This window comes from Hemiscyllium ocellatum, chromosome 38, assembly GCF_020745735.1.
Source record: "Hemiscyllium ocellatum isolate sHemOce1 chromosome 38, sHemOce1.pat.X.cur, whole genome shotgun sequence".
Taxonomy (NCBI): domain Eukaryota; kingdom Metazoa; phylum Chordata; class Chondrichthyes; order Orectolobiformes; family Hemiscylliidae; genus Hemiscyllium; species Hemiscyllium ocellatum.
The window spans coordinates 39,229,888-39,256,430 of record NC_083438.1 but is presented as its reverse complement, the minus strand read 5'-3'; the positions used below and the strand labels follow the sequence as shown (position 1 = coordinate 39,256,430).

The following is a 26,543-nucleotide window of genomic DNA, read 5'->3' as shown; positions in this document are numbered from 1 at the left end:
TGGAGGGCTTATGCCCAAAACGTCGATTCTCCTGCCCCTCGGACGCTGCCTGACCTGCTGCGCTTTTCCAGCACCTCTCTCTAATCTAGACTCTGATCTCCAGCATCTGCAGTCCCCAGTTATCCCTAGAATGCCAAAGAGCCCACAGCCACTGCTCTGAGTTGGCAGCGGGGAACTGGATATTCAGGGAGAACCTGTTTTCAGAGAGAGAACACATTTAGCTGGGTGGAGAGGAATGCACGGGGGGGGGGGCGGTGGGAGAGGGGGAGGGGAATTGCTCAGGCCTCTGGGCAAGGAAGTGGCTGAGAGCTCTCCCACAACATTCCCATCGGAGCTGAGGGATGGAGGCTGATACCTAGAGACACAAACAGGAAGGAACAGGTCTAACATCAACCCTACCCCGAGTCCCCCATCCCCTCTCCACCAGGACAGTCACTACCACAGGGTAAACCCCATCCTGACTGACCTTCAGAGGAAGGGAGGGGGTGTAGGGGCTGGAGGGGGTTACAGAGATAGGGAGGGGGTGTAGGGGCTGGAGGGGGTTACAGAGATAGGGAGGGGGTGTAGGGGCTGGAGGGGGTTACAGAGATAGGGAGGGAGTGTAGGGGCTGGAGGGGCTGGAGGGGGTTACAGAGATAGAGAGGGGGTGTAGGGGCTGGAGGAGGTTACAGAGATAGGGAGGGGGTAGAGGGGAGGGGGTTACAGAGATAGGGAGGGGGTGTAGGAGCTGGAGGAGGGTTACAGAGATAGGGAGGGGGTGTAGGAGCTGGAGGGGGGTTACAGAGATAGGGAGGGGGTGTAGGGGCTAGAGGGAGGGGGTAGAGGGGAGGGAGGGGGTTACAGATATAGGGAGGGGGTGTCGGGGACGGAGTGGGATACACCGATAGGGACAGTGGTGTACAGCACGGAAACAGACCCTTCAGCCCAACAGATCGGAAGCTAGTCCAGGCCTGTGTGCTCGTGCTGGGTCCAAATCCCGTCACCCCCTCCCTGTTCATGTCCCCATTGAAATGTTGGCGTTGTACCAGCCTGCCCATTGCCACCTGCTGCCTGTGGAAGGCAGCAGGCATCAGGCACAGCTGAGAGGGTCAGTCACCGGGTTAATGGTCATCCAGAGATGGTTCATATTTAACCCGGAGTGTCCCGTAGGGAACAGATCGGAGGGAGAGAGAGAGAGAGAGAGAGAGAGAGAGAGAGGGAGAGGGAGAGAGAGGGAGAAGCTGCTCAGAAAGAACTTCAGTAAAACCCCAAACAAAACCCAGAGCTGGCCACAGAATTCCGGACACAGTCTGACCAGGGCTGTGTATAACTCCAACACACCCTCCCCGTGCTTGCACTCAATAGCCCTCGCAATAAAATAATGAATTCTATTAGCTCTCCTGATTACTTACTGTAGCTGAACACTGTCGGAGGGTCAGTGCTGAGGGAGTGCCGCACTGTCGGAGGGTCAGTGCTGAGGGAGTGGGCACTGTCGGAGGGTCAGTGCTGAGGGAGTGGGCACGGTCGGAGGGTCAGTGCTGAGGGAGTGGGCACTGTCGGAGGGTCAGTGCTGAGGGAGTGGGTACTGTCGGAGGGTCAGTGCTGAGGGAGTGGTCACTGTCAGAGGGTCAGTGCTGAGGGAGTGGGCACTGTCGGAGGGTCAGTGCTGAGGGAGTGGGCACTGTCGGAGGGTCAGTGCTGAGGGAGTGCCACACTGTCGGAGGGTCAGTGCTGAGGGAGTGGGCACTGTCGGAGGGTGAGTGCTGAGGGAGTGGGTACTGTCGGAGGGTCAGTGCTGAAGGAGTGCCGCACTGTCGGAGGGTCAGTGCTGAGAGAGTGCCGCACTGTCGGAGGGTCAGTGCTGAGGGAGTGGGCACTGTCGGAGGGTCAGTGCTGAGGGAGTGGGCACTGTCGGAGGGTCAGTGCTGAGAGAGTGCCGCACTGTCGGAGGGTCAGTGCTGAGGGAGTGGGCACTGTCAGGGGGTCAGTGCTGAGGGAGTGGGCACTGTCGGAGGGTCAGTGATGAGGGAGTGGGTACTGTCGGAGGGTCAGTGCTGAGGGAGTGGTCACTGTCAGAGGGTCAGTGCTGAGTAAGTGCCGCACTGTTGGAGGGTGAGTGCTGAGGGAGTGGGCACTGTCGGAGGGTCAGTGCTGAGGGAGCGCCACACTGTCAGATGGTCAGTGCTGAGGGAGTGGGCACTGTCAGAGGGTCAGTGCTGAGGGAGTGGGCACTGTCGGAGGGTCAGTGCTGAGGGAGTGGGCACTGTCGGAGGGTCAGTGCTGAGGGTGTGGGCACTCTCGGAGGGTCAGTGCTGAGGGAGTGGGCACTGTCGGAGGGTCAGTGCTGAGGGAGTGCCGCACTGTCGGAGGGTCAGTGCTGAGGGAGTGGGCACTGTCAGACGGTCAGTGCTGAGGGAGTGGGCACTGTCGGAGGGTCAGTGCTGAGGGAGTGGGCACTGTTGGATGGTCAGTGCTGAGAGAGTGGGCACAGTCGGAGGGTCAGAGCTGAGGGAGTGGGCACAGTCGGAGGGTCAGAGCTGAGGGAGTGGGCACTGTCGGAGGGGTTACAATCTGGACGGGTACAAAGTGTGTGAGTCACCCTCTTGATGCCCTGGAAGAATCCTGCAATGATCTCTCTCTGCCTGCCCATGGGCACTGCCCTCCCCTTCACCAGAGCATGGGACACTGCTCCTGAAGTTGGTGATGTGTCCCCACCCTCCCAGTCTCAGACCTGGTGGGCTGGGATTTCTGACAGCTGGGTGAGTGAGGGGGTGGGGGAATGGAATGGGGCTGAATGGCCTCCTGAAGTGCTGCTATCCCTCTGTGCTCAGGGGCCAGGAGTCTCTGGGCAAATCCCTGGTCCAGACTGGCAGCAGCTAATGTGGGAAGGAGGGGTGAGGTTATTTTTGTGGGAGGGGGGTGAGGGGTGGGGAATGGAGGATAGGGGGAGGGGTTTACATGGTCGTCACGTCCGTCTGAGTCTCCTCCCAAAAAAAATCCACCCCTCCCTCTGGGACTTTGGGAGCTGGGCTGGAGGTAAGGGGCTGGGATCCTTGCTTTGGTTTTGGGGGGTGGGGGAGAGATTGGGAAGGGGAAGGGGAAGGGGAGAGGCGGGGGGGGCTCTGTCTTGCTGTTGCTTTCAGCTTCATCCCGAGCCCCGGGGGTGGGGGAGTTGGTTTGTAAAGTTACTGTCGTAACTGTGTAACTCAACATCCGCTTTAGATGGTCAGAGCAATGTTCCTCCCTTCGCCCGGAGCCCGCTTCTCCAGGTCCGCTACACTGTGTCCTGGAGTCAGTGATATCCCCCTCCCCAAAGTTACACTGTGTCCTGGAGTCAGTGATATCCTCCTCCCCACAGTTACACTGTGTCCTGTAGTCAGTGATACACCCCCTCCCCAAAGTTATACTGTATCCTGTAGTCAGTTATATCCCCCTCCCCACAGTTACACTGTGTCCTGTAGTCAGTGATACACCCCCTCCCCAAAGTTACACTGTGTCCTGTAGTCAGTGATACACCCCCTCCCCAAAGTTACACTGTGTCCTGTAGTCAGTGATACTCCCCCTCCCCAAAGTTACACTGTGTCCTGTAGTCAGTGATACACCCCCTCCCCAAAGTTACACTGTGTCCTGTAGTCAGTGATACTCCCCCTCCCCACAGTTACACTGTGTCCTGTAGTCAGTGATACACCCCCTCCCCAAAGTTACACTGTGTCCTGTAGTCAGTGATACTCCCCCTCCCCACAGTTACACTGTATCCTGTAGTCAGTGATACTCCCCCTCCCCACAGTTACACTGTGTCCTGTAGTCAGTGATACTCCCCCTCCCCAAAGTTACACTGTGCCCTGTAGTCAGTGATACACCCCCTCCCCAAAGTTATACTGTGTCCTGTAGTCAGTGATACTCCCCCTCCCCAAAGTTACACTGTGTCCTGTAGTCAGTGATACTCCCCCTCCCCAAAGTTACACTGTATCCTGTAGTCAGTGATACTCCCCCTCCCCACAGTTACACTGTGTCCTGTAGTCAGTGATACTCCCCCTCCCCAAAGTTACACTGTATCCTGTAGTCAGTGATACACCCCCTCCCCACAGTTACACTGTGTCCTGTAGTCAGTGATACACCCCCTCCCCACAGTTACACTGTGTCCTGTAGTCAGTGATACACCCCCTCCCCAAAGTTACACTGTGTCCTGTAGTCAGTGATACACCCCCTCCCCACAGTTACACTGTGTCCTGTAGTCAGTGATACACCCCCTCCCCAAAGTTACACTGTGTCCTGTAGTCAGTTATATCCCCCCTCCCCAAAGTTACACTGTGTCCTGTAGTCAGTGATAGAGGTGGGAGGCGGTGTATGGGACGGGGAGGGGGTGACAGAGGTGGGGAGGGGGCGAGGGGGAGGGGAAGACGGGGAGGGGGAGGGTGCGACAGAGGTAGGGGGGATGTAGGTGCTGGAGGGGGTTACAGAGATAGGGAGGGGTGTAGGTGCTGGAGGGGTTACAGAGATAGGGAGGGGGTGTAGGGGGTTACAGAGATAGGGAGGGGGTGTAGGGGGTTACAGAGATAGGGAGGGGGTGTAGGGGGTTACAGAGATAGGGAGGGGGTGTGGGGGGTGCCTGGTCTGTGCTCCCTGCGTGTCCTCCCCCCTGTGTAGATCACTCGATCCCCTGGGGCTGTCCTGTTCACTGCGATGGTGATCTCTGAGACTCAACGTCTGTGCTTGCACTCCCTCCCCCCCCGACCCTCACCTCCCAGAGCCTGGTTCGCTGCCCCCCGTCCCGTGCTGAGTGTCGGTTAATGATTGGCCGGGTCCGGTGGTGCCTGTTCCAAAGCTCAAGGCTGCTGACAGAGTTTGCCAACAGATTGGATCTCCCCCCTCCCCCCCCTTCCCTCCCCCCTCCCCTTCCCCCTTGATGCCCCCTCTCCCCCCTCCCCCCCTTCCCTCCGCTCTCCCTCCTCTCCCCCCCCTTCCCTCCCCTCTCCCCTTCCCCCTTGATGCCCCCTCTTTCCCCTCTCCCCTCACGTTCCCCCCCCCCCCCCAACACGAGCTGCCTTGGCACCGTCTCTCTCTCTCTGGCGCTGCTGCCCTGTTGGCCGATGAGAAACGCACAGGGCGATCCCGCGGAGACAGCCCTGGACCCATCCCGCTGCCCGTTGTCCGGGTGAGGGGCCGGACTCCCATCGAGAATTTGGGAAGCTCTACCTCTGGTGCTGACCCTGAGTCGCTAAACCACCCAAGGCAGGAGCTCTATTCGGCCCATCGTTCTCATGTTAGCCCTCGATCCCTCCAATCCATCCGGACCCCTTATCTCCTTCTCTTCCTCCTTACTCCCCCCTCCCCCCAATAGCCTCTGATGACCCTCCTGTCCCTCAGATGCTGCCAGACCTGCTGCGCTTTTCCAGCACCACTCCCCCCTCGACTCTGATCTTCAGCACCTGCCCGTCCTTCCCCACCCCCCCATGACTCTGCCCCCCCCCAATAGCCCTGCCAACATTTCCCCTTCCCAGCATCGCTCTGTTACCCCTCCTGCTCACTCTCTGTCTCTCACTTCTGAGGGGTGGGGGGCCAGGCCGTGTCGCAGAGGGGTGGGGGGGCCAGGCCGTGTCGCAGAGGGGTGGGGGGCCAGGCCGTGTCGTTTCGGGGGGAAGGCCGAACCCCTGACATGGCGGGTTTTGTTCCCTGAAGCAGGGATGTTGGCGGAGGGCTAGGCCCCGGGCTGTGTGTACCCCCTGCTGCTCTTGTCCCTCCTTGACCCACCCCCCCTCCCCGAAACTGCCTCTGTCCCCCCCACACCCCTACCCCCACCCTCGCTCTGGGTCGACTTGTGGATTCCCTGAATCTGTCCGGAATGCCTCCCCTCATCCCATCAGGCCCTTGGGTGGACAAGATGGAGGATGGTGACCATTCCACACGAGATACCAACAGGAGAGGGGCTCTTCTGGGGAGCACAGGATATAGGAATACGCCACTCAGCCCCTCGAGCAGGCTAGCCCTTTGACCAGCAGCATGGCTGATTATCCAACTCTGACCCCCGCACCCCTCCCAGCCCCCGATACTGAAGGACTGGGTCCATTTGTTCTTGACATCATTGAATATTCCCGACTCCGACCCCAACCGCGTTCTGTGGGAGACGATCCCAAAAATACTGCACCCCCCTTCCCCTCCTCTCAGCCCCACCCCGTCTCCATCAGCCAGTGTGAATTCCTCCCCACCCCTCCCCCACACATTCCTCCAGGGAGGGGGTGTAGGGGCTGGAGGGGGTGTAGGGGCTGGAGGGGGTTACAGAGATAGGGAGGGGGTGTAGGGGCTGGAGGGGGTTACAGAGATAGGGAGGGGGTGTAGGGGCTGGAGGGGGTTACAGAGATAGGGAGGGGGTGTAGGGGCTGGAGGGGGTTACAGAGATGGGGAGGGGGTGTAGGGGCTGGAGGGGGTTACAGAGATAGGGAGGGGGTGTAGGGGTCGGAGGGGGTTACAGAGATAGGGAGGGGGTGTAGGGGCCGGAGGGGGTTACAGAGATAGGGAGGGGGTGTAGCGGCTGGAGGGGGTTACAGAGATAGGGAGGGGGTGTAGGGGCCAGAGGGGGTTACAGAGATAGGGAGGGGGTGTAGGGGCTGGAGGGGGTTACAGAGATAGGGAGGGGGTGTAGGGGCTGGCGGGGGTTACAGAGATAGGGAGGGGGTGTAGGGGCTGGAGGAGGTTACAGAGATAGGGAGGGTGAGCGATAAGTGACTCCGAGTTGCCATAATGACGAAAGGATGTTGGGAATCCCGCACTGGGACTGTGTCTGACAACAGTCCGCGACCTTCACAAAGCTCCATCCTGGGGATAAGGCCTGCCCCAGGTTCAGTGAGGATTCAGCCCAGCCCGAGTTTGGCTCGGGTTTCTATGGTACACAGTGCGGAAACCTGATCCACTCCTGGACACCGAATACTGCACACAGGCAGCGTTCAGCTCCCTGGAATGTTCCAGAACCAAAAAAATGGGTTAATTAACAACAGACCAGAATGGAAAGAGCGTGTCCTGGCTCAGCCCCTCCCTGCTCGGTTTTAACATCCACACGCACAATCGTTCGCAGTTACAGGGTCAGTGCCGCGCTGAGGGAGTGGGCACAGTCGGAGGGTCAGTGCTGAGGGAGTGCCGCACTGTCGGAGGGTCAGTGCTGAGGGAGTGCCGCACTGTCGGAGGGTCAGTGCTGAGGGAGTGCCGCACTGTCGGAGGGTCAGTGCTGAGGGAGTGCCGCACTGTCGGAGGGTCAGTGCTGAGGGAGTGCCGCACTGTCGGAGGGTCAGTGCTGAGGGAGTGCCGCACTGTCGGAGGGTCAGTGCTGAGGGAGTGCCGCACTGTCGGAGGGTCAGTGCTGAGGGAGTGCCGCACTGTCGGAGGGTCAGTGCTGAGGGAGTGCCGCACTGTCGGAGGGTCAGTGCTGAGGGAGTGGGCACTGTCGGAGGGTCAGTGCTGAGGGAGTGGGCACAGTCGGAGGGTCAGTGCTGAGGGAGTGCCGCACTGTCGGAGGGTCAGTGCTGAGGGAGTGCCGCACTGTCGGAGGGTCAGTGCTGAGGAAGTGCCGCACTGTCGGAGGGTCAGTGCTGAGGGAGTGCCGCACTGTCGGAGGGTCAGTGCTGAGAGAGTGCCGCACTGTCGGAGGGTCAGTGCTGAGGGAGTGCCGCACTGTCGGAGGGTCAGTGCTGAGGGAGTGCCGCACTGTCGGAGGGTCAGTGCTGAGGGAGTGCCGCACTGTCGGAGGGTCAGTGCTGAGGGAGTGCCGCACTGTCGGAGGGTCAGTGCTGAGGGAGTGCCGCACTGTCGGAGGGTCAGTGCTGAGGGAGTGGGCACTGTCGGAGGGTCAGTGCTGAGGGAGTGGGCACTGTCGGAGGGTCAGTGCTGAGGGAGTGGGCACTGTCGGAGGGTCAGTGCTGAGGGAGTGGGCACTGTCGGAGGGTCAGTGCTGAGGGAGTGCCGCACTGTCGGAGGGTCAGTGCTGAGGGAGTGGGCACTGTCGGAGGGTCAGTGCTGAGGGAGTGGGCACTGTCGGAGGGTCAGTGCTGAGGGAGTGCCACACTGTCGGAGGGTCAGTGCTGAGGGAGTGCCACACTGTCGGAGGGTCAGTGCTGAGGGAGTGCCGCACTGTCGGAGGGTCAGTGCTGAGGGAGTGCCGCACTGTCGGAGGGTCAGTGCTGAGGGAGTGGGCACTGTCGGAGGGTCAGTGCTGAGGGAGTGGGCACTGTCGGAGGGTCAGTGCTGAGGGAGTGGGCACTGTCGGAGGGTCAGTGCTGAGGGAGTGGGCACTGTCGGAGGGTCAGTGCTGAGGGAGTGGGCACTGTCGGAGGGTCAGTGCTGAGGGAGTGCCGCACTGTCGGAGGGTCAGTGCTGAGGGAGTGGGCACTGTCGGAGGGTCAGTGCAGAGGGAGTGGGCACTGTCGGAGGGTCAGTGCTGAGGGAGTGGGCACTGTCGGGCACACTCTCCTGTCCCTATCTCTCTCTCTCTCTCCCTCTCCTGTCTCTCCCTCTCCTCTCTCTCTCTCTTCCCTCTCTCTCTTCTCTCTTCTCTCTCTCTGTCTCTCTCTCTCTCTGTCTCTCTCTCTCTCTGTCTCTCTCTCTCTCTGTCTCTCTCTCTGTCTCTCTCTCTGTCTCTCTCTCTGTCTCTCTCTCTGTCTCTCTCTCTGTCTGTCTCTCTCTCTCTCTCTGTCTCTCTCTCTCTCTGTCTCTCTCTCTCTCCTGTCTTTCTCTCTCTCTCTCTCTCTCTCTCTCTCTCTCTGTCTCTCTCTCTCTCTCTCTCTCTGTCTCTCTCCTGTCTCTCTGTCTCTCTCTCTCTCTCCTGTCTTTCTCTCTCTCTCTCTCTCTCTCTCTCCTGTCTCTCTCTCTCTCTCTCTCCTGTCTTTCTCTCTCTCTCTTCTCTCTCTCCCTGGATGTACCTGGCCTAGAGGATCTCAGTATTAACCCCATCTCCTCCCAGCTCAATGATGGGCCCAGAGACGATGGCACTAATGCCACCTGGTGTGGCGTTGGGACAGCCGCGTGGTTCCGAGCCCTGCCATCCCTGCCCCCTCTCCCCGTGGTGGGGGGCACAATCTGCCTTGACCTAGTGCCACAGTGTCACGTGGACTGCCCATTATTCAGCCACACCATCTCGGTCCCACTCTCACGAGGACAGTGGGCAGAGATGGCACCATTTATTGGTTTGCTTTGGTCCTCTGTCTCGATGTGCTTTCTCTTTCCCTGGGAGTCGCTAGCTGGGCCCAGTATTTATCTCCCTCTCCTTAGTTGCCCCCCTTGAGAAGATGGGGGTGAGCTGCCTTAACCCGCTGTAGTCCATGGGCTGTAGGATGTTGCTTGACTGGTCTGAGATGGTGTCCCAAATATGGAAACAACACTGAGGGGGTTTGGGTCCATTGGGGCGGGGTAGAGTGCGAGTGAAGCCCTCCGATGAGTCTTTTTGAGTTGAGGAAGGTTCCTCAGGAATCTCACTCTCTGTTTCTGACTTTGCAGGTGACCCCCGTGACCCTCCCACTCCCTGCCTTCCCAGGATGTGCATCATGGCCTTTCCTGCCGCCATCTTGGAGTGGCCTTCCAACTCCCGCTAGCGAGTAACCCCCTGGAACGCCATCAATACCCTCTAACAGTGCCAAGCGAGCAGTGTTTTCTGGAGCCAATCAGAGCGCAGAGTGGGAGGAGGACGTTGGTGGGGTGTGGTATTGCTGAGTGATGCCCCTCTGAAGGGGACGAGCCAGACATTGGGCTGTGACTCCATCAGTTCCTTGTGCCATCCCCCTTGGGACCCGCTGTGAGATACCAATGAAAATACCCACCAGAGTGCGTTTCCTGGCTGTGCTGGGGAGTGCCCAACTGTTGGTCATTCTGTTGGTGTACCATGAGGGATCGCGCCAGAGGATCAGTGCCATCGTCAGTGCCCTCTGGAAGACAGGGTCAGTGCCCACCACCTCCCAGGCCAACAGCTCGCAGCCCGGAGATATCTACGCCAATCTCAGCCTCATCACCCGCCTCCTGGTGGATGAAGACCAGCTTCCATACTGTCCATCGGTCTCACCGTACCTCAGTAAGTGGGCAAGGGGTAGGGAGTGACTCGGAATAGAGGGGGCACATGGGGTGGTATAGGGGTTAGAGAGATAGGGAGGGGGTGTGGGGGATGGAGGGGGTTACAGAGAGAGGGAGGGTTGAGTGGCTGGACGGGGTTAGAGAGATGGGGAGGGGAGGGGCTGGAGGGGGTTAGAGAGATTTCCTCTTGCAGGATTGGTATTTCAGTCCCTTCAGACAGACTATAGAGGGAGTGAATGGGAAGAGGTTTGGGTCCATTGGGATGGTGTAGAGTGGGAGTGAACTGGAAGGGGTTTGGGTCCAATGGGACAGTGTAGAGTGGGAGTGAACAGGAAGGGGTCTGGGTCCATTGGGATGATGTAGAGTGGGAGTGAACAGGAAGGGGCCTGGGTCCATTGGGGGAATGTGGAGTGGATGGGCTCTGTTTTGATTGTGTTGCCCTGTGGATGGTGGTGGGATGAATGTGGTGGATGTGACGTGCCTGGGTTTACAGAGAGCATCAGCTAAAGTTCCACACGACAGACATTGTGGGGAAATGATAGCTCCCAGACTGACAGTGGGACAGGGACCGGGACAAAGTGGAATTGGTTTGGTGGGGGAGGGGTTCTGAGGGTCAGCATTGGGGCGTGTGGGTGTGTGTGTACGCATGTTCGGGGGTGTGCGCGTGTGGGTGTGTGTGTACGCATGTTCGGGGGTGTGTGCGTGTGGGTGTGTGTGTACGCATGTTCGGGGGTGTGTGTGTGGGTTGGAGAGTGTGTGGGAGAGTGTGTGTCAGGGTGTGTGGGTGAGTGTGGGGGGTGTGCTGGTGGGGGGTGAGTGTGGGGGGGGTGTGTGGGTGGGTGGGGGTTGGTCTGAAAGTCCAAGCGTGTTGTGTATCACAGCAGTGACCCTCCTGGGTAATGAGCAGAGACTGTGTTGAGTACGGTCCCGAGGGTGGGGGGTGGAGTAGACAGTGAAGGAGGGTCTCTGGGAATACAGAGCGATCCTGAGGGACCGGGCCGGTGAGCTGAGGAATGGCAGACGGTGCCTAATTCCAGGAAATGTTGGGTGTAGACGGAGTGGGGGAGAGGGGTGACAGGTTCCAGAGTGGGTCTAACCCCCTGTCCCCATTCCCCGGTAGGTGGTCCGATCCGTGTCACGTTCCCAAAGGATCTGTCCTTGGAAGAGGTGAGGAAGAGGAACCCCATGGTGCTGGCCGGGGGGTGGTACAAACCCCCAGACTGCGAGTCGAAGCACAGTACGGCAGTGTTGGTCCCTCACCGACACCGGGAGCAGCATCTGAAATACCTTCTGTATTACCTCCACCCCATGTTACAGAAACAGCAGCTCCAGTACCGCATCTACATCATCCACCAGGTGGGGGCGCACCGGGACCCGGGGGGGCACAGACCAGGGGGCAGGGAGTGGGGGGGCGCACGGACAGGGTCACGGGGAGGTGTTTCAGGGTCAACAGCACCACAAGAGTCTGTAGGGGATGGTTGTAAACAGAGGGCGGGCCGTGGGAAGGTACCAACATTGGGGTTAGGGGGTGGTGGGGGGGATACCACCCTGCTGTAGGGTCAGGGCACATTGCTGAGCTCCCCACGCGTCCCCATTTCAGGGGCTGACCCTTCTCTCTGTCTCCGTCTCTCGCGCGGGATTTTTCTTCCTCCGCTTGGAGGTCTGCTCGCTGAGCTGGAAGGTTCATTCCCAGACGTTTCGCCACCATACTCGGGAACATCTTCAGTGGGCCTCCGGATGAAGCCCTGCTGATGATTCCTGCTTTCTCGTTATATGTTTGGGCTGGTGAAGTCATTTCCTGTGGTGATGTCATTTCCTCTTTTTCTCACTGGGTGGTAAATGGGATCCAAGTCAATGTGTTTGTTGATAGAGTTCCAGTGGGAATGCCACGCTCTTAGGAATTCTCGTGCGTGTCTCTGTTTGGCTTGTCTTGGGCTGGATGTATTCCCGTCGAAGTGGTGTCCTTCCTCATCTGTGTGTGAGGATACTGGTGAGAGAGGGTCATGTCTTTTTGTGGCGAGCTGGCGTTAATGTATCAGAGTTATGCTCCTTGTCTGCATTGGGTCTTTGATGTTCATGAGCTGCCGGTTTCCGTGTGTTGGTGGGTTTCTGGGCAAAATATCACCGAAGCGCGAGTAACTGACCCGAGCCTTAACAGACACTGAAAATGCCGTCTAAAGTAAGAGGATTAAATTACAGCTGTCAGGATGCAGACAAGAAAGATTTCTTAGAAACATCACTGAAAGACAACCAAGTTGCGGAAGAAACCCACAAACCATCAGACAGTCGCACCAACATTAAGTAGGAAAAACGGAAAGAGACGCGTTCAGTCTACAAGAAAGGAAAACACTGGAAAGACTGCAAAAAAGATAAAACGTTGTTATCCTACCTAAATCAAAGAGGCTCCATTTGAGAAAGCGACCGCACCGCTTGCAGATACCAACAGGTGGCAATAGACCTGAGCACGCAACTAGAGAACCGAATCACAGCCCAACTCCAAACACTTCACAAATCTGGAGAATTCAGTTTAGACCGACTTCCAAACAATGAAACCAGAGGGATCCAACAGGCCACACTTCTACGGATTACCCAAAGTTCACGAGTCAGGAGCACCCCGACCCCCTCACTCCCCCCAGACCCATAGTCTCGCTAGCTGGAAACACCAACTTACAGACTGGCCAACCTGCTACACCAAAGACTAAAACGCTGAGTAGAAGACGCACGCCACTCCATCCACTCCGCCCAAGAATTCCTGAAGCCCATCAAAGACCCTAAGACAGGAGAGGATGAAATAATGGTCTCCTTTTTAATGGAACAGCCCTGTTCACATCCATCAGCATTAACCTGGCCAAGGAAACGCTGACTACACTATGCGAAGACACATGTTGTGGGTGGCACAGTGGTTAGCACTGCTGCCTCACAGTGCCAGGGACCCGGGTTCAATTCCCGCCTCAGGTGACTGACTGTGTGGGGTTTGCACGTTCTCCCCGTGTCTGTGCAGGTTTCCTCTGGGTGCTCCGGTCTCCTCCCACAGTCCAAAGATGCGCGGGTCAGGTGAATTGGCCATGCTAAATTGCCCGTAGTGTTAGGTAAGGGGTAAATGTAGGGGCATGGGTGGGTTGCGCTTCGGCGGGTCGGTGTGGACTCGTTGGGCCGAAGGGCCTGTTTCCACACTGTAAGTAATCTAATCACAGTAGAGCAACCCTGACCCTAGCCCTAACCCTAACCCTATCGCAGCATGGAGGGACTACGCAGAGTAGAGGAAAATCACCGATATCGTGTATTCAAAAGGTACGGGTACCCAATGAACACAGCCCATCGATTTCACAGCAACAAACCCAAAAAAGCAGTAAAACACCTCCAGAAACCCTCGTCACCCTCTCCTACATCAAAGACATCTTGGAAATGGCTGCCAGACTACTCCGATCCCTTGGTGGGTCTGTCATGGGAGCCCACCAACCCACTAAAACAGCAGCTAATGAACGTGAAAGACCCGACACAGACAACAAACAAAACTCATGTCATTCACAAAATACCGCGCAAGGACTGTAACAAACACTACATCGGCCAAACAGGCAGAAAACTAGCCCCCAGGATACAGGAACACCAACTAGCCACAAACCAACACGACCCTCTCTCTCTAGGGTCCTCACATACAGAGGAGGAAGGACACCACTTCGTCTGGGACAACACATCTATCCAAGGACAAGCCAAACATAGACACGCACGAGAATTCCTAGAAGCATGGTATTCCAACTGGAACAATCTCAACAAACACACTGACTTGGATCCCACTTACCACCCCCTGAGAAAAGAACAGGAAATGACATTACCATAGGAAGTGATGTCACCACAGTAAATGACATCACCAGCCCAAAGAAACCCATACGAAGGAAGCAGGAATCCGGAGGCCCACTGAAGATGTCAACTGGTATGGTGGCGAAACGTCTGGAAATGAACCTTCCAGCTCAGTGAGCAAACCTACATCCACAACCTCAACCTGAGCTACAAATCTTCTCATATCTCGCGCTCTCTCTCTCTCTCGCTCGTGTGCTCTCTCACTACCAGGCTCCCCACTTCCCCCACCCCCATCTTTCTCTCCCTCTGAGGTCGGTCCCTTCTGTCTGTGAAGTTGGGGGAGGGATGCCAGGGTGGGGATGATGGGTGATGGGTGAGTCAGGAGGTTTGATCAGATCTGATTGTCTCACTAATGTTTCTCTCGCTCGCGCTCTCGCTCTCTCCCCCCGTCACATTCCCTCTCTCCCTGTCCCCTTCCCTGTCACATTCCCTCTCTCCCCCTGTCACATTCCCTCTCTCCCCCAGGCTGGGAACACTACCTTTAACAGGGCAAAACTGCTCAACGTGGGCTTTAAGGAGGCGATGAAGGACACAGACTGGGAATGTCTGTACTGTCACGATGTGGATCTTATCCCTGAGGATGATCGCAACCTCTACACGTGTGAGAAAAATCCCAAACACGCCTCTGTTGCCATGGACAAGTTCGGATACAAGTAAGGAGGGAGTGGGCACTGTCGGAGGGTCAGTGCTGAGGGAGTGGGCACTGTCGGAGGGTCAGTGCTGAGGGAGTGGGCACTGTCGGAGGGTCAGTGCTGAGGGAGTGGGCACTGTCGGAGGGTCGGTGCTGAGGGAGTGGGCACTGTCGGAGGGTCGGTGCTGAGGGAGTGGGCACTGTCGGAGGGTCGGTGCTGAGGGAGTGGGCACTGTCGGAGGGTCGGTGCTGAGGGAGTGGGCACTGTCGGAGGGTCGGTGCTGAGGGAGTGGGCACTGTCGGAGGGTCGGTGCTGAGGGAGTGGGCACTGTCGGAGGGTCAGTGCCGAGGGAGTGGGCACTGTCGGAGGGTCGGTGCTGAGAGTTCCGGGTGATGGAGCCATTCACTGCTGTTTTGGTCTGATACACAGATTGCCGTATAAGATGTACTTTGGAGGAGTTTCGGCGTTTACCCCTGACCAGTACATGAAGATTAACGGCTTCCCCAATAACTACTGGGGGTGGGGCGGAGAGGATGATGACATCGCTTCCAGGTATGGGGTTTCCATCTGAATTCCGGGTAGACCCACAATGTCCCTGAGGGAGGGAATCCCAGGATTCTGACCCAGGAAGGAACGGCCGATAGATTTCCAAGTCGGGATGGGGAGGGGCTCGGAGGGGAACTTGCAGGAGGTGGGGGAGGATGGTACACACTGCGGTTACTGAGGGGGGGTGGGGGGGAGGGAGGGGATGGTACACACTGCTGTTACTGAGGGGGGGTGGGGGGGGAGGGAGGGGATGGTACACACTGCTGTTACTGAGGGGGGGTGGGGGGGGAGGGAGGGGATGGTACACACTGCGGTTACTGAGGGGGGTGGGGGAGGGAGGGGATGGTACACACTGCGGTTACTGAGGGGGGTGGGGGAGGGAGGGGATGGTACACACTGCTGTTACTGGGGGGGGGTGGGGGTGGAGGGAGGGGATGGTACACACTGCGGTTACTGAGGGGGGTGGGGGAGGGAGGGGATGGTACACACTGCTGTTACTGAACGTCGGTGGGTGAACTCTGAGTTAGGACAATCCATTTAGACAGAATTCATCACAGTGCAGGCCCTTCGGCCCTCTATGTTGTGCTAGCCTTCTATCCTCCTCTCTGGTCAGACTCACCTCCATCCCCCTCACTGTAACGTCACCCATGGGCCTATCCAAGAGTCGCTTCAATGTCCCTCATGTCTCTGACTCTGCCCCCACCACTGGCAGTGTATCCCCCCCACCCCCCACTCTCTGTGTGAAGACCCTCCCTCTGACATCTCCCCTAAACCTTCCTCCAATCACCCCTCCCAATCACAACCCTATCCTCTTGAGAGGCAATTTTGAGGGATGTATGGACATGGACCCCCAGATCCCTCTGATCCTCCACACTGCCATGAATCCCCTGCCTTTATCCCTGTAATCTGCATTCAAATCCCACCTTCCAAAGTGAATCACTTCACACGTTTCTAGGTTGAACTCCATCTGCCACGTCCCAGCCCAGCTCTGCGTCCTGTCAATGTCCCGTTGGAACCGACAACAGCTCTCCGCGCTATCCACAACTCCACCAACCTTCGTGTCATCGGCAAACTTACTAACCCCACCCTCCCCTTCCACTTCCTCATCCAAGTCATTTATAAACATCACAAGGAACAGAGGTCCCAGAACAGATCCCTGGGGAACCCCCACTGCTCACCCAGCCCCAGGCTGAATACTTGCCATCTCCCACCACCCTCTACCTTCCCTGGGCCAGCCAATCCCGTATCCAGACAGCCAGATTTCCCTGGATCCCATGCCTCCGCACTTTCTGAATAGCCAACCCTGGGGAACCTTACCGAACACCTCGCTCCAATCCATCTCCACCACACCCACTGCTCTACCCTCATCACTGCGTTTTGTCACATCCTGAAAGAACCCAATGAGGTTGGTGAGGGATGACCTGCCCCTCCCAAAGCCAGGCTGACTATCTCTAATCAAACAACGGTTTTCCACATAATCAGAAATCCTGACCCTGCGAATCCCTCCAATACAGATGGAAGACTGACTGGTCTGTCATTCCCAGGGTTATCCCTGTTCCCTTTCTTGACCAAGGGAATAACATCTGCCATCCTCCAATCCCCTGGCACTACTGCGATGGACAGTGAGAATGCCAAGATCATTGCCAAAGAGGCAGCAATCTCTTCCCTCGCGTCCTGCGATAACCTCGGGTATCTCCCGTCTGGCCCAGGGAGTTTATCTGTCCTCACGTTTTCCAAATATTTCAGCACATCGTCCTTCTCAACATCAACCCTGTTTGAGCAGGTGAGTCTGTTCCACGTTGTCCTCAGAAACATCAAGCTCCCTCTTGGGAGTGAGTACTGAAGCAAAGAATTCACTAAGAACATAGAACATTGCAGCCCAGTCCAGGCCCTTCGGCCCCTTGATGGTGTGCTGACCTGTGGAACCAATCTGAAGCCCATCTAACTTACACTATATCCATAAACCTTTCCAATGGTCATTGAAATGCCCTTAAAGTTGCTGAGTCTCCTCCTGTTGCAGGCAGGGTGTCCCACAGCCCTCCTACTCTCTGAGTAAAGACGCTGTCTCTGATATCTGTCCTATATCTATCACCCCTCAGTTTAAAGCTGTGTTCCCTCGTGCTCGCCATCACCATCCGAGGGAAAAGGCTCTCCCTGTCCACCCTCTGATTATCTTCTCTGTCTCTATTAAGTCACCTCTCAACCTCCTTCTCTCTAACGAAAACAGCCTCAAGTCCCTCAGCCTTTCCTCGTAAGACCGTCCCTCCATTCCAGGCACCATCCCGGTAAATCTCCTCTGCACCCTTTCCAAAGCTCCCACATCCTCCCTATAATGTGGTGACCAGAACTGTACACAATACTCCAAGTGCGGCCACACCAGAGTTTTGTACAGCTGCAGCATAACCTCATGGCTCTGGAACTCAATCCCTCTCCCAGTAAAAGCTAACACACCGTACGCCATCTTACCAACCCTGCCAACCTGGGTGGCAACTTTCAGGGATCTGTGTACCTGGACACCGAGATCCCTCTGCTCATCTACACGGCCAAGAATCTTACCATTAGCCCAGTACTCTGCATTCCTGTTACTCCTTCCAAAGTGAATCACCTCACACTTTTCCACATTAAACTCCATTTGCCACCTCTCAGCCCAGCTCTGCAGCTTATCTACGTCCCTCTGTAACCTACAACGTCCTTCAGCACTATCCACAACTCCACCGGCCTTAGTGTCACCCGTGAATTTACTAACCCATCCACCTACACCCTTATCCAGGTCATGTATAATAACGATGACCAGCAGTGGGCCCAAAAACAGACCCTTGCGGTACCCCACTGGTAACTAACCTCCAGGGTGAACATTTCCCATCAACCACCACCCTCTGTCTTCCAGCTAGCCAATTACTGATCCAAACCACGCAATCCCCCTCAACCCCACCCCTCTGTATTCTGCACAAAAGCCTATCGTGGGGAACCTTATCGAACGCCTTCCTGAAATCCATATACACCACATCAACCAGTTTACCCTCATCCACCTGTTTGGTCACCTTCTCAAAGAACTCAGTAAGGTTTGTGAGGCACGACCTACCCTTCACAAAACCGTGAAAGGGTAGGACCTCCCCTACCACCTCCGATTCCAGGTACAGGTTCCCTCCACTATCCCTGATCAGGCCTTACCCTCACTCTGGCCATCTCCTTGTTCCTCACAAGTGTAGAACGTCTTGCGGTTTTCCTTAATCCTACCCGCTAAAGCTTTTTCATGCCCCATTCCAGCTCCCCTGAGTCCATTTCTCAATTCCTTCCTGGCTATCTGTCTGATCCTTGCTTCCTCAACCTTAAATCAGCTTCCTTCTTCCTCATGACTAGATGTTCCACATTCCTTGTCACCCAGGGTTCTTTCACCCTACATCCCTTCCTTGCCTCAGTGAGAGAAACCTGCCCAGCAAGTGCTCCCTAAACAGCTTCCACATTTCTGATGTGCGTTTCCCTGGGAACATCTGTCCCAATTTATGCTCCACAGTTCCTGCCTAATAGCATCAGAATTTGCCCTCTCCCAAATAAATACTTTCCCATATCATCTGCTCCTATCCCTCCCCATGAGTATAGTAAAATCAGGGAGTTGTGATCACTGTCACTGAAATGCTCTGACACCTGACCTGGTTCGTTGCCAAGTACCAAATCCAATATGGCCTCCCCTCTCGTCAGCCTATCTACATTTTAAGTCAGGAATTCTTTCTGGACACTCCGGACAAAATCTGCTCCATCCAAACTATTTGAACTAAGGAGGTTCCAATCAAGATTAAGGAGCTTAAAGTCACCCACGACAACAACCCTGTTATTTCTGCACCTTCCAAAAATCTGCCTCCCAATCTGCTCCCCCGTGATTCTGTTGCTACTGGGGGGGGGGGGGGGGGGTCTATAAAAAACTCACAATAAGGTGACCGCTCCTTTCCTGTTTCTGACTTCCACCCATCCTGACTCTGTAGACAAACCCTCCTCAACGCCCTCCCTTTCTGCAGCTATTCCATCAGGAATATCTGCATCGGGTTGTGGGAGGTGGGGAGGAGTCATTTCGACGTATTGAAGTGGGGGGGGGAGGGGGGGATGCTGGGTAAATGCACAAGGGTGATGTTGATGGGAGAGGGGAGGGGAGAAGAGGAGGGAGGGGGTGATTGTGTGGTGCAGGAATTCCCAAGATGGCTGTGGGAATGATCCGACGCTGTATTCCGTCTCTTCCCAGGATCTTCCTGAACGGGATGTTAATAGTCCGTCCTGCCATGCACCTGGGTCGTTACAAGATGATTAAACATTTACACGACAAGGGGAATGCCGAAAATCCCAAAAGGTATCCCGGTATTCCCAGCATCCTGTGGGTCTGGGGGGTTGGGAATGGGGTAATAGTCATTCCCAGGGCTCAGTCCGATGGCAGGGGGACAATATCCCTCATGGGGCTTGGTGGGAGTCAAGATCCCCACTCCTGAAGATGTAGTGTTCCCCGATCGGAGCGGGAAGGTTAGTGAGGAATGTTCCCCGATCGGAGCGGGAAGGTTAGTGAGGAATGTTCCCCGATCGGAGCGGGAAGGTGAGTGAGGAATGTTCTCTGATCGGAGCGGGAAGGTGAGTCAGGAATGTTCTCTGATCGGAGCGGGAAGGTAGGTGTCCCATAGTGCCCAGGTATGTGCGGGTTAGGGTGGATTGGCCATGGGAAATTGTCCCATAGTGTCCAGGGATGTGCAGGTTAGGGTGGGTTGGCCATGGGGAATTGTCCCATTGTGTCCAGGGATGTGCAGGTTAGGGTGGATCGGCCGTGGGAAATTGTCCCATAGTGTCCAGGGATGTGCAGGTTAGGGTGGATCGGCCGTGGGAAATTGTCCCATTGTGTCCAGGGATGTGCAGGTTAGGGTGGATCGGCCGTGGGAAATTGTCCCATAGTGTCCAGGGATGTGCAGGTTAGGGTGGATAGGCCATGGGGAATTGGATGAGGGGGGGAGGGGGGAGCAGCCTAACGTCAGGGGTGACAATTCTAACGGGGAGTGGGGCAGGAGCAGGGACAGCTGGGGTTGGGGTTGGGGGTGGGGAGATGTGGACGGATCATTGAAGGGGGCAGGGCAGTGAGTGAATCCCGCAGTGTCCCGGGATTTCTCCCCAGGGACACGGGCTCCAGGAGCAGGGAGGGGACGCTGAACTTGTCCGAGAGCCTGGTCCAAGCTCCACTGAGGGATTGGGTCTAGTTGTGGGCCCCACATTATCGGGAAGATGGGAACGTGTCGGGGAGGGAGAGGGAGAGCAGGAGTGATTCCCAGGGATGGGTCCAGGGATGGGAACCCTCCGTGATGAGGATGGACTGAAGACTTTGAGGAGTGTTTCCCTGGGGGAGGAGGAGGCTGAGGGGGAGGGGGATTCAATCGAGGGGTTCAAAACCATGTGCAGGGGAGGGGGTGGGGCACGGACAGAGTCGATCGGGAGAAGCTGTTCCCACTCGGAAAGGGAATGGGAACAGGAGAGGGGCGTGGATTTAAAGTGACGAGCAGATGGAGGGGGGGGGGATGTGAGGGAGGAAACAGTGGTCCCCCAGCGAGTAGGTGGGTGTGGGATGTACTGTCTGGAATGTGGGGGCGAGAGGGGGGAGGGGTTCAATTGGAGCATCGGGGAGGGGCATTGGATGGGGATTGGGATAGAGATGGGGGGCGCAGGGAGGTGGTGGGGGGCGGAAGAGGGAGGGGATTGTGGGATAGAGCCATTGGATGGGGATTGGGATAGAGATGGGAGGGGCAGGGAAATGGTGGGGGGGGGGGGGAAGAGGGAGGGGATTATAGGATAGAGCCATTGGATGGGGATTGGGATAGAGATGGGAGGGGCAGGGAAATGGTGGGGGGGGGGAAGAGGGAGGGGATTATAGGATAGAGCCATTGGATGGGGATTGGGATAGAGATGGTGGGGGGCGAAGATGGAGGGGATTGTGGGGTAGAGCCATTGGATGGGGATTGGGATAGAGATGGGGGGGGCAGGGTGATGGTGGGGGGGGGAAGAGGGAGGGGATTGTGGGGTAGAGCCATTGGATATGGATTGGGAAAGAAATGGGGGCAGGGAGATGGGGGGAGAAAAGGAAGGAATTGGGGGAATAGAACTAGAGGAGACACGATGGGCTGAATGGCCTGATTCTGAGAGAGTTTTATGATTCCGTCCCTCTCTCTCTCTCTCTCTCCTTCCCCCACCCCTCCAGGTTCAATCTGCTGGCCAAGACAAAGCGTTCCTGGAAGGAAGATGGGATGAATGGCCTCGATTACGTTCTCCTTTCCAGAGAGGATCTGCCTCTGTACACCAACATCACCGTCGACATCGGCACTGAGAAACGAGGGCCCCAGCGAGTCACGTGACCCACCCTCGCCCACCTCCTCTCCCCCCTCCCCTGGGCAACCCCTTTCACTACAGCTACCCTCCGAAACCCCGCCCTAGCCCTGAGACACCCGACCCTGGCCGGCTGAGGACCTGAACCCTGCGAAGGTTGATGTTCTGGTTGTGACCGGGTCGTCTTGTTTCTTTTTGGGGTTTTAGGGGCTCGCCAGCTCTGGATGGGGCATGCGCCACCTCCCCCTCCCCCCACTGACACCCATCGCCAATGGACCCTCCGCATCGAAGGGGCTCTCTGTCCGCTGTGCGCTATAGGGGCAGTCTGAGCGCCCCCTCACCCTCCGGTGCCATGTGGTGAAGCAGCCATGGGAGGCATCACCAGTGGTTCCTGTTTGTGGGGTGGGGTGGGGGGGGAGGTGCTGGGTCCTCGTGCGATTCCAATCAGTCCCCTACAGGAGGCGCCCTCACTGTAGCACCCCTCCTGCTGGCAGTTTGGTGGTATTACAGGAGCGAGAGCGCACAATCCCTCCCCGTCCATGCCCCATGAGGAGGGGGAGAGGGCTACACGTACTCTTGCCCTCATTATACCCCCCCCCACCGCCCCCTACACCACGCACCAGTGTATTTTCAAACAAAAGCACAATTGTTCTTGAGTGATTTTTGATAATGGAGCGAATTTATAATGAAATACATTTCTATTCTGATAGACGTTCAGTGAGAGATTTGGAAGGGGTCTGGGGGAGGAGGGAGGGGAGGGGAGGGAAGGGAAGGGAGCAGTCACCCCGACGTTGCCTGCAACACGAGGATGACAGCGAACTGCATTCACGTGGAGCCGGGAGTGGACTGGGATGTTCCACCACCAGAACGCCGGCACGCCCTCCTCAAGTCTTCCACCCAACGGAGGTCTCGCAGAGTCTGGGAGCAAGGGTGCTGATTTTGGGAATGTCATGGCAGGGAGCGAGGGGGGAGGTGTTTGCTTTCAGAAACGAGGGGCACAGGTAGGGGCGGGGGAAAGGCTGAGGGTTCTGGGGTGGGTGAGTGAGTCTAACTGAGGGATACGGAGACTGGAACTGTGCACGGTGCTCCGAGTGTGGGTCTGACTGAGGGATACGGAGACTGGAACTGTGCACGGTGCTCCGAGTGTGGGTCTGACTGAGGGATACGGAGACTGGATCTGTGCACAATGCTCCGAGTGTGGGTCTGACTGAGGGATACGGAGACTGGAACTGTGCACGGTGCTCCGAGTGTGGGTCTGACTGAGGGATACAGAGACTGGAACTGTGCACGGTGCTCCGAGTGTGGGGAAAGATGAAAATGAAGGCTGTCTTTGATCTGTTGACACTCCCTCCCTTGAGCAGAAAGTGGAGTCGCAGGTCGATAGGATAGTGAAGGCAGCGTTTGGTATGCTTTCCTTTATTGGTCAGAGTATTGAGTACAGGAGTTGGGAGGGTCATGTTGCGGCTGTACAGGACATTGGTTAGGCCACTGTTGGAATATTGGGTGCAATTCTGGTCTCCTTCCTATCGGAAAGATGTTGTGAAACTTGAAAGGGTTCAGAAAAGATTGACAAGGATGTTGCCAGGGTTGGAGGGTCTGAGCTACAGGGAGGGGCTGAACAGGCTGGGGCTGTTTTCCCTGGAGCGTCGGAGGCTGAGGGGTGACCTTATAGAGGTTTATAAAATCATGAGGGGCATGGAGAGGGTAAATAGACAAGGTCTTATTCCCCTGGGGTGGGGGAGTCCAGAACTAGAGGGGCATAGGTTTAGGGTGAGAGAGGAAACTGGAGTTTGGAAAGATGAGGGAGAGCGGGTGGGATTTGAGGGAGGGGTGTAAATTGTGAAAGGGGAGTGATCAGATCGATGTTGAACAGATGCTCCCCGTCGTGAGACAGTCTCGGACACGAGGTCACAGCCACAGAGAGGTGAGGGTGGTCCGGGTGTGGGATGTGCTGCCAGAGGAAGTGGTGGGGGCTGGTACAATGACAGCATTTAAAAGGCACCTGGATGGGGACATAGATAGGGAGGGTTTGGAGGGATAGGGGCCGGGTGCTGGCAGGTGGGACTGGATTTGGTTGGGATATCTGGGTCAGCATGGACGGGTTGGGCCGAAGGGTCTGTCTCCGTGCTGTACAGCTCTATGCCACTAAATGGGACTAGATTAGGTTAGGATATCTGGGTCAGCATGGACGGGTTGGGCCGAAGGGCCTGTTTCGGTGCAGTGTGATAGTGGCCCTGACGTTTGCAGGGTCTCGGGGTGAGAGAGAGACAGAGAGCTGGTGTTCTGCCAGCCCAGGACGGACTTCACTGGAGCACTCCCCATTCTGACAAAGCAGCACCTGAACATCCTTCAACCGCCCAGGGGACTCGAGCCGCGGTTTAACCAGGCCCAGCCCTGGAAAGGGGCAAGAGGCCCCACTCACCGTCCCCCCCCATGGATCCCCCCCCCCACTTCATTGGGGGTTGGCACCTCCAGCAGCAGGTGGTGATGGTGAGGCAGGAGGGCTCTCCCTGGAGGGGAAGGGAGTGTTTGATGAGGAGATGGGGTGTGGGGGCACAGAGAGAGAGAGATGGAGACAATATCCCCCCCCCCCCCACCCTCAGGCCGTGCCCATGTTACAACTCACCCCTCCCTCGCTGTGGAGTGAAGGAGGCTGCCTCATGATCTTTGGTATTTAAATGTCAGGTTGGCACAATCACATGGCAGTGCCAGTCTGTGGGTCTATCGCACTTCCCGAAATCTGAGAGAGATGAGTCCGGGGAAACGTGAGGTGCTGCATTCTGGTAAAACACACCGGGCCGGGGCGTATACAGTTATTGGTGGGGCCCTGGGGAACAGAGGGACCCAGGGGTTCAGGGACAGAATCCCTTTGGAGTCTGTGTCACATAGACTGGGGGGGGTGGGGGGGGGGTGACGAAGGGGTCTCACACCCTCCCCTTCACTGCTCAGCCCTTTGAGTGTAGGAGTTGGGAACGTCATGTTGGGGTTGTACAGGACATTGGGGAGGTCCCTTCTGGAATACTGTGTCCAGTTCCGGTCTCCCTGTTATAGGAAGGATATTATTAACCTGGGGAGGGTTCCGGAGAGATTTCCCGGGATGTTGCCGGGAATGGGAGGGTGGGAGTTATAACGAAAGGCTGGATAGGCTGGGAGTTTTTTCCCCGGAGCGTCGGAGGCTGAGGGGTGACCTTTATAGAGGTTTATAAAACCATGAGGGGGACAGAGAGGGTGAATGGGGGGTGTCTATTCCCCCAGGGTGGGGGGGATTTAAACCCTTTGTACCCTGGATCTTTAAATAAAGTGTCAGTGAGACAATTAGTTTAATTTCAGTGAGTCCTGGCTGGTTCAATTACAGGTGAGAGAAATGGCTTTTAAAGTTGCTGAAGAGAGAAACAGACGGGGGGGGGGGGGGGGAACAGAGAGAGAGGTGGGTGGGGGGGGGGGGTGGGAGAGAGAGGGAGAGGTAAAGAAAGAGAGAGAAAGTTTTTAGCTGAGCAAATAGTGAATTTGAACTTGAGAATTTGCAACTTAGTCAACAAAGTCAGGTGAACAGGATGGAGGTTAAATGAAGAGGTTGTGAGATTTACAAATTGATCCAAACTCTCCCACATTCTGATGAGAACGAGGTTGAAGCCTTCTTTATTTCATGTTTAAAATTGGCTGGGCAGGTGGGGTAGTCCCAGGATTTATGGGTAATGTTAGCTCAGATTAAACTGGTGGGCAGAGCTCGTGAGGAATTTGCGCCGTCAGATGAGGGGGTCAAGAGATGATGAAGAAGTTAAACAGGTTATTTTAAATGCTTCTGAATTGGTACCAAACACATCTAGACAACAGTTCACAAACACAAAGGAGGAACCAGGTCAGAGTTATGTTGGGTTTGATAGAATTAAACTGTCATTTTGATTGATGGGTTCGTGCTTTAAAAATAGATAAGGCCTTTGAGGCTCTCAGAGAGATTATTCTGCTGGAGGAGTTTAAAAACTAACTTCCAGAGATGGTAAGAATTCAGGTGGAGGAACAGAAAGATCAGGCAGTGAGAGGGGCAGCAGAATTAGCAGATGAACGCACGCCGGTGCATAAGACAAGCGTCCGGGCAGAAATTCATCCTGTGAGGGGTAGGAGTTGGGGAAAAGGGGAGATCCACACGACAAAACCCAGGGTAGAGAGCCCTGGGAAGGTTTTACCACAGGATAAAAAGGAAGCCCAAGTGAGTGGGAAGGAGGAGAAGGTCTCAGGTAGTTTCACTGGAATTACAGAGGGGCACTGGGTACAGGTGGTTACAGAGGGGCACTGGGTACAGGTGGTTACAGAGGGGCACTGGGTAAAGGTGGTTGCACTGGGTAAAGGTGGTTACACTGGGGCACTGGGTAAAGGTGGTTTCACTGGGGCACTGGGTAACGGTGGTTACAGAGGGGCACTGGGTAAAGGTGGTTACACTGGGGCACTGGGTAAAGGGGGTTTCAGAGGGGCACTGTGTACAGGGGGTTTCAGAGGGGCACTAGGTAAAGGTGGTTACACGGGCACTGGGTAACGGTGGTTACACTGGGGCACTGGGTAAAGGTTTCAGAGGGGCACTGGGTACAGGTGGTTACAGAGGGGCACTGGGTAAAGGTGGTTACAGAGGGGCACTGGGTAAGGGTGGTTACAGTGGGGCACTGGGTAAAGGTTTCAGAGGGGCACTGGGTAAAGGTGGTTACACTGGGGCACTGGGTAAAGGGAGTTTCAGAGGGGCACTAGGTAAAGGTGGTTACACTGGGGCACTGGGTAAAGGTGGTTACAGAGGGGCACTGGGTAACGGTGGTTACACTGGGGCACTGGGTAAAGGTTTCAGAGGGCCACTGGGTAAAGGTGGTTACAGAGGGGCACTGGGTACAGGTGGTTACAGAGGGGCACTGGGTACAGGGGGTTTCAGAGGGGCACTGGGTAAAGGTGGTTACACTGGGGCACTGGGTAAAGGTGGTTACAGAGGGGCACTGGGTAACGGTGGTTACACTGGGGCACTGGGTAACGGTGGTTACAGAGGGGCACTGGGTAACGGCGGTTACAGAGGGGCACTGGGTAACGGCGGTTACAGAGGGGCACTGGGTACGGGGGTTACAGAGGGGCACTGGGTAACGGCGGTTACAGAGGGGCACTGGG

At 56.4% G+C, this 26,543-nt stretch overlaps 1 protein-coding gene across 2 annotated transcripts; it reads left to right on the top strand.

The window, feature by feature from the left end:
* The first annotated feature begins 2,957 nt into the window (after positions 1-2,957).
* LOC132833857 (beta-1,4-galactosyltransferase 3-like) lies at positions 2,958-22,111 on the top strand. 2 transcript variants are annotated; one of them, XM_060852489.1, is made up of 7 exons: positions 2,958-3,015; positions 9,460-10,027; positions 11,147-11,382; positions 14,350-14,537; positions 14,946-15,068; positions 19,297-19,401; positions 21,280-22,111. In XM_060852489.1, the coding sequence occupies exons 2-7, from the start codon at positions 9,766-9,768 to the stop codon at positions 21,431-21,433; spliced, it is 1,068 nt and encodes a 355-aa protein (XP_060708472.1). In that variant the 5' UTR covers positions 2,958-3,015; positions 9,460-9,765; the 3' UTR covers positions 21,434-22,111. The 2 variants fall into 2 exon arrangements, with proteins under 2 accessions (XP_060708472.1, XP_060708471.1); XM_060852488.1 differs by lacking the exon at positions 2,958-3,015 and adding an exon at positions 6,887-7,055.
* The last annotated feature ends 4,432 nt before the right edge of the window (positions 22,112-26,543 follow it).

Excerpts from the sequence above, each read along its gene's own strand:
- LOC132833857 (XM_060852489.1), top strand. The coding sequence starts at position 9,766 with ATGAAAATACCCACCAGAGTGCGTTTCCTGGCTGTGCTGGGGAGTGCC. Across the intron at positions 14,538-14,945 it reads ATGGACAAGTTCGGATACAA|ATTGCCGTATAAGATGTACT; the intron begins GTAAGGAGGGAG and ends TCTGATACACAG. Across the intron at positions 15,069-19,296 it reads GATGATGACATCGCTTCCAG|GATCTTCCTGAACGGGATGT; the intron begins GTATGGGGTTTC and ends GTCTCTTCCCAG.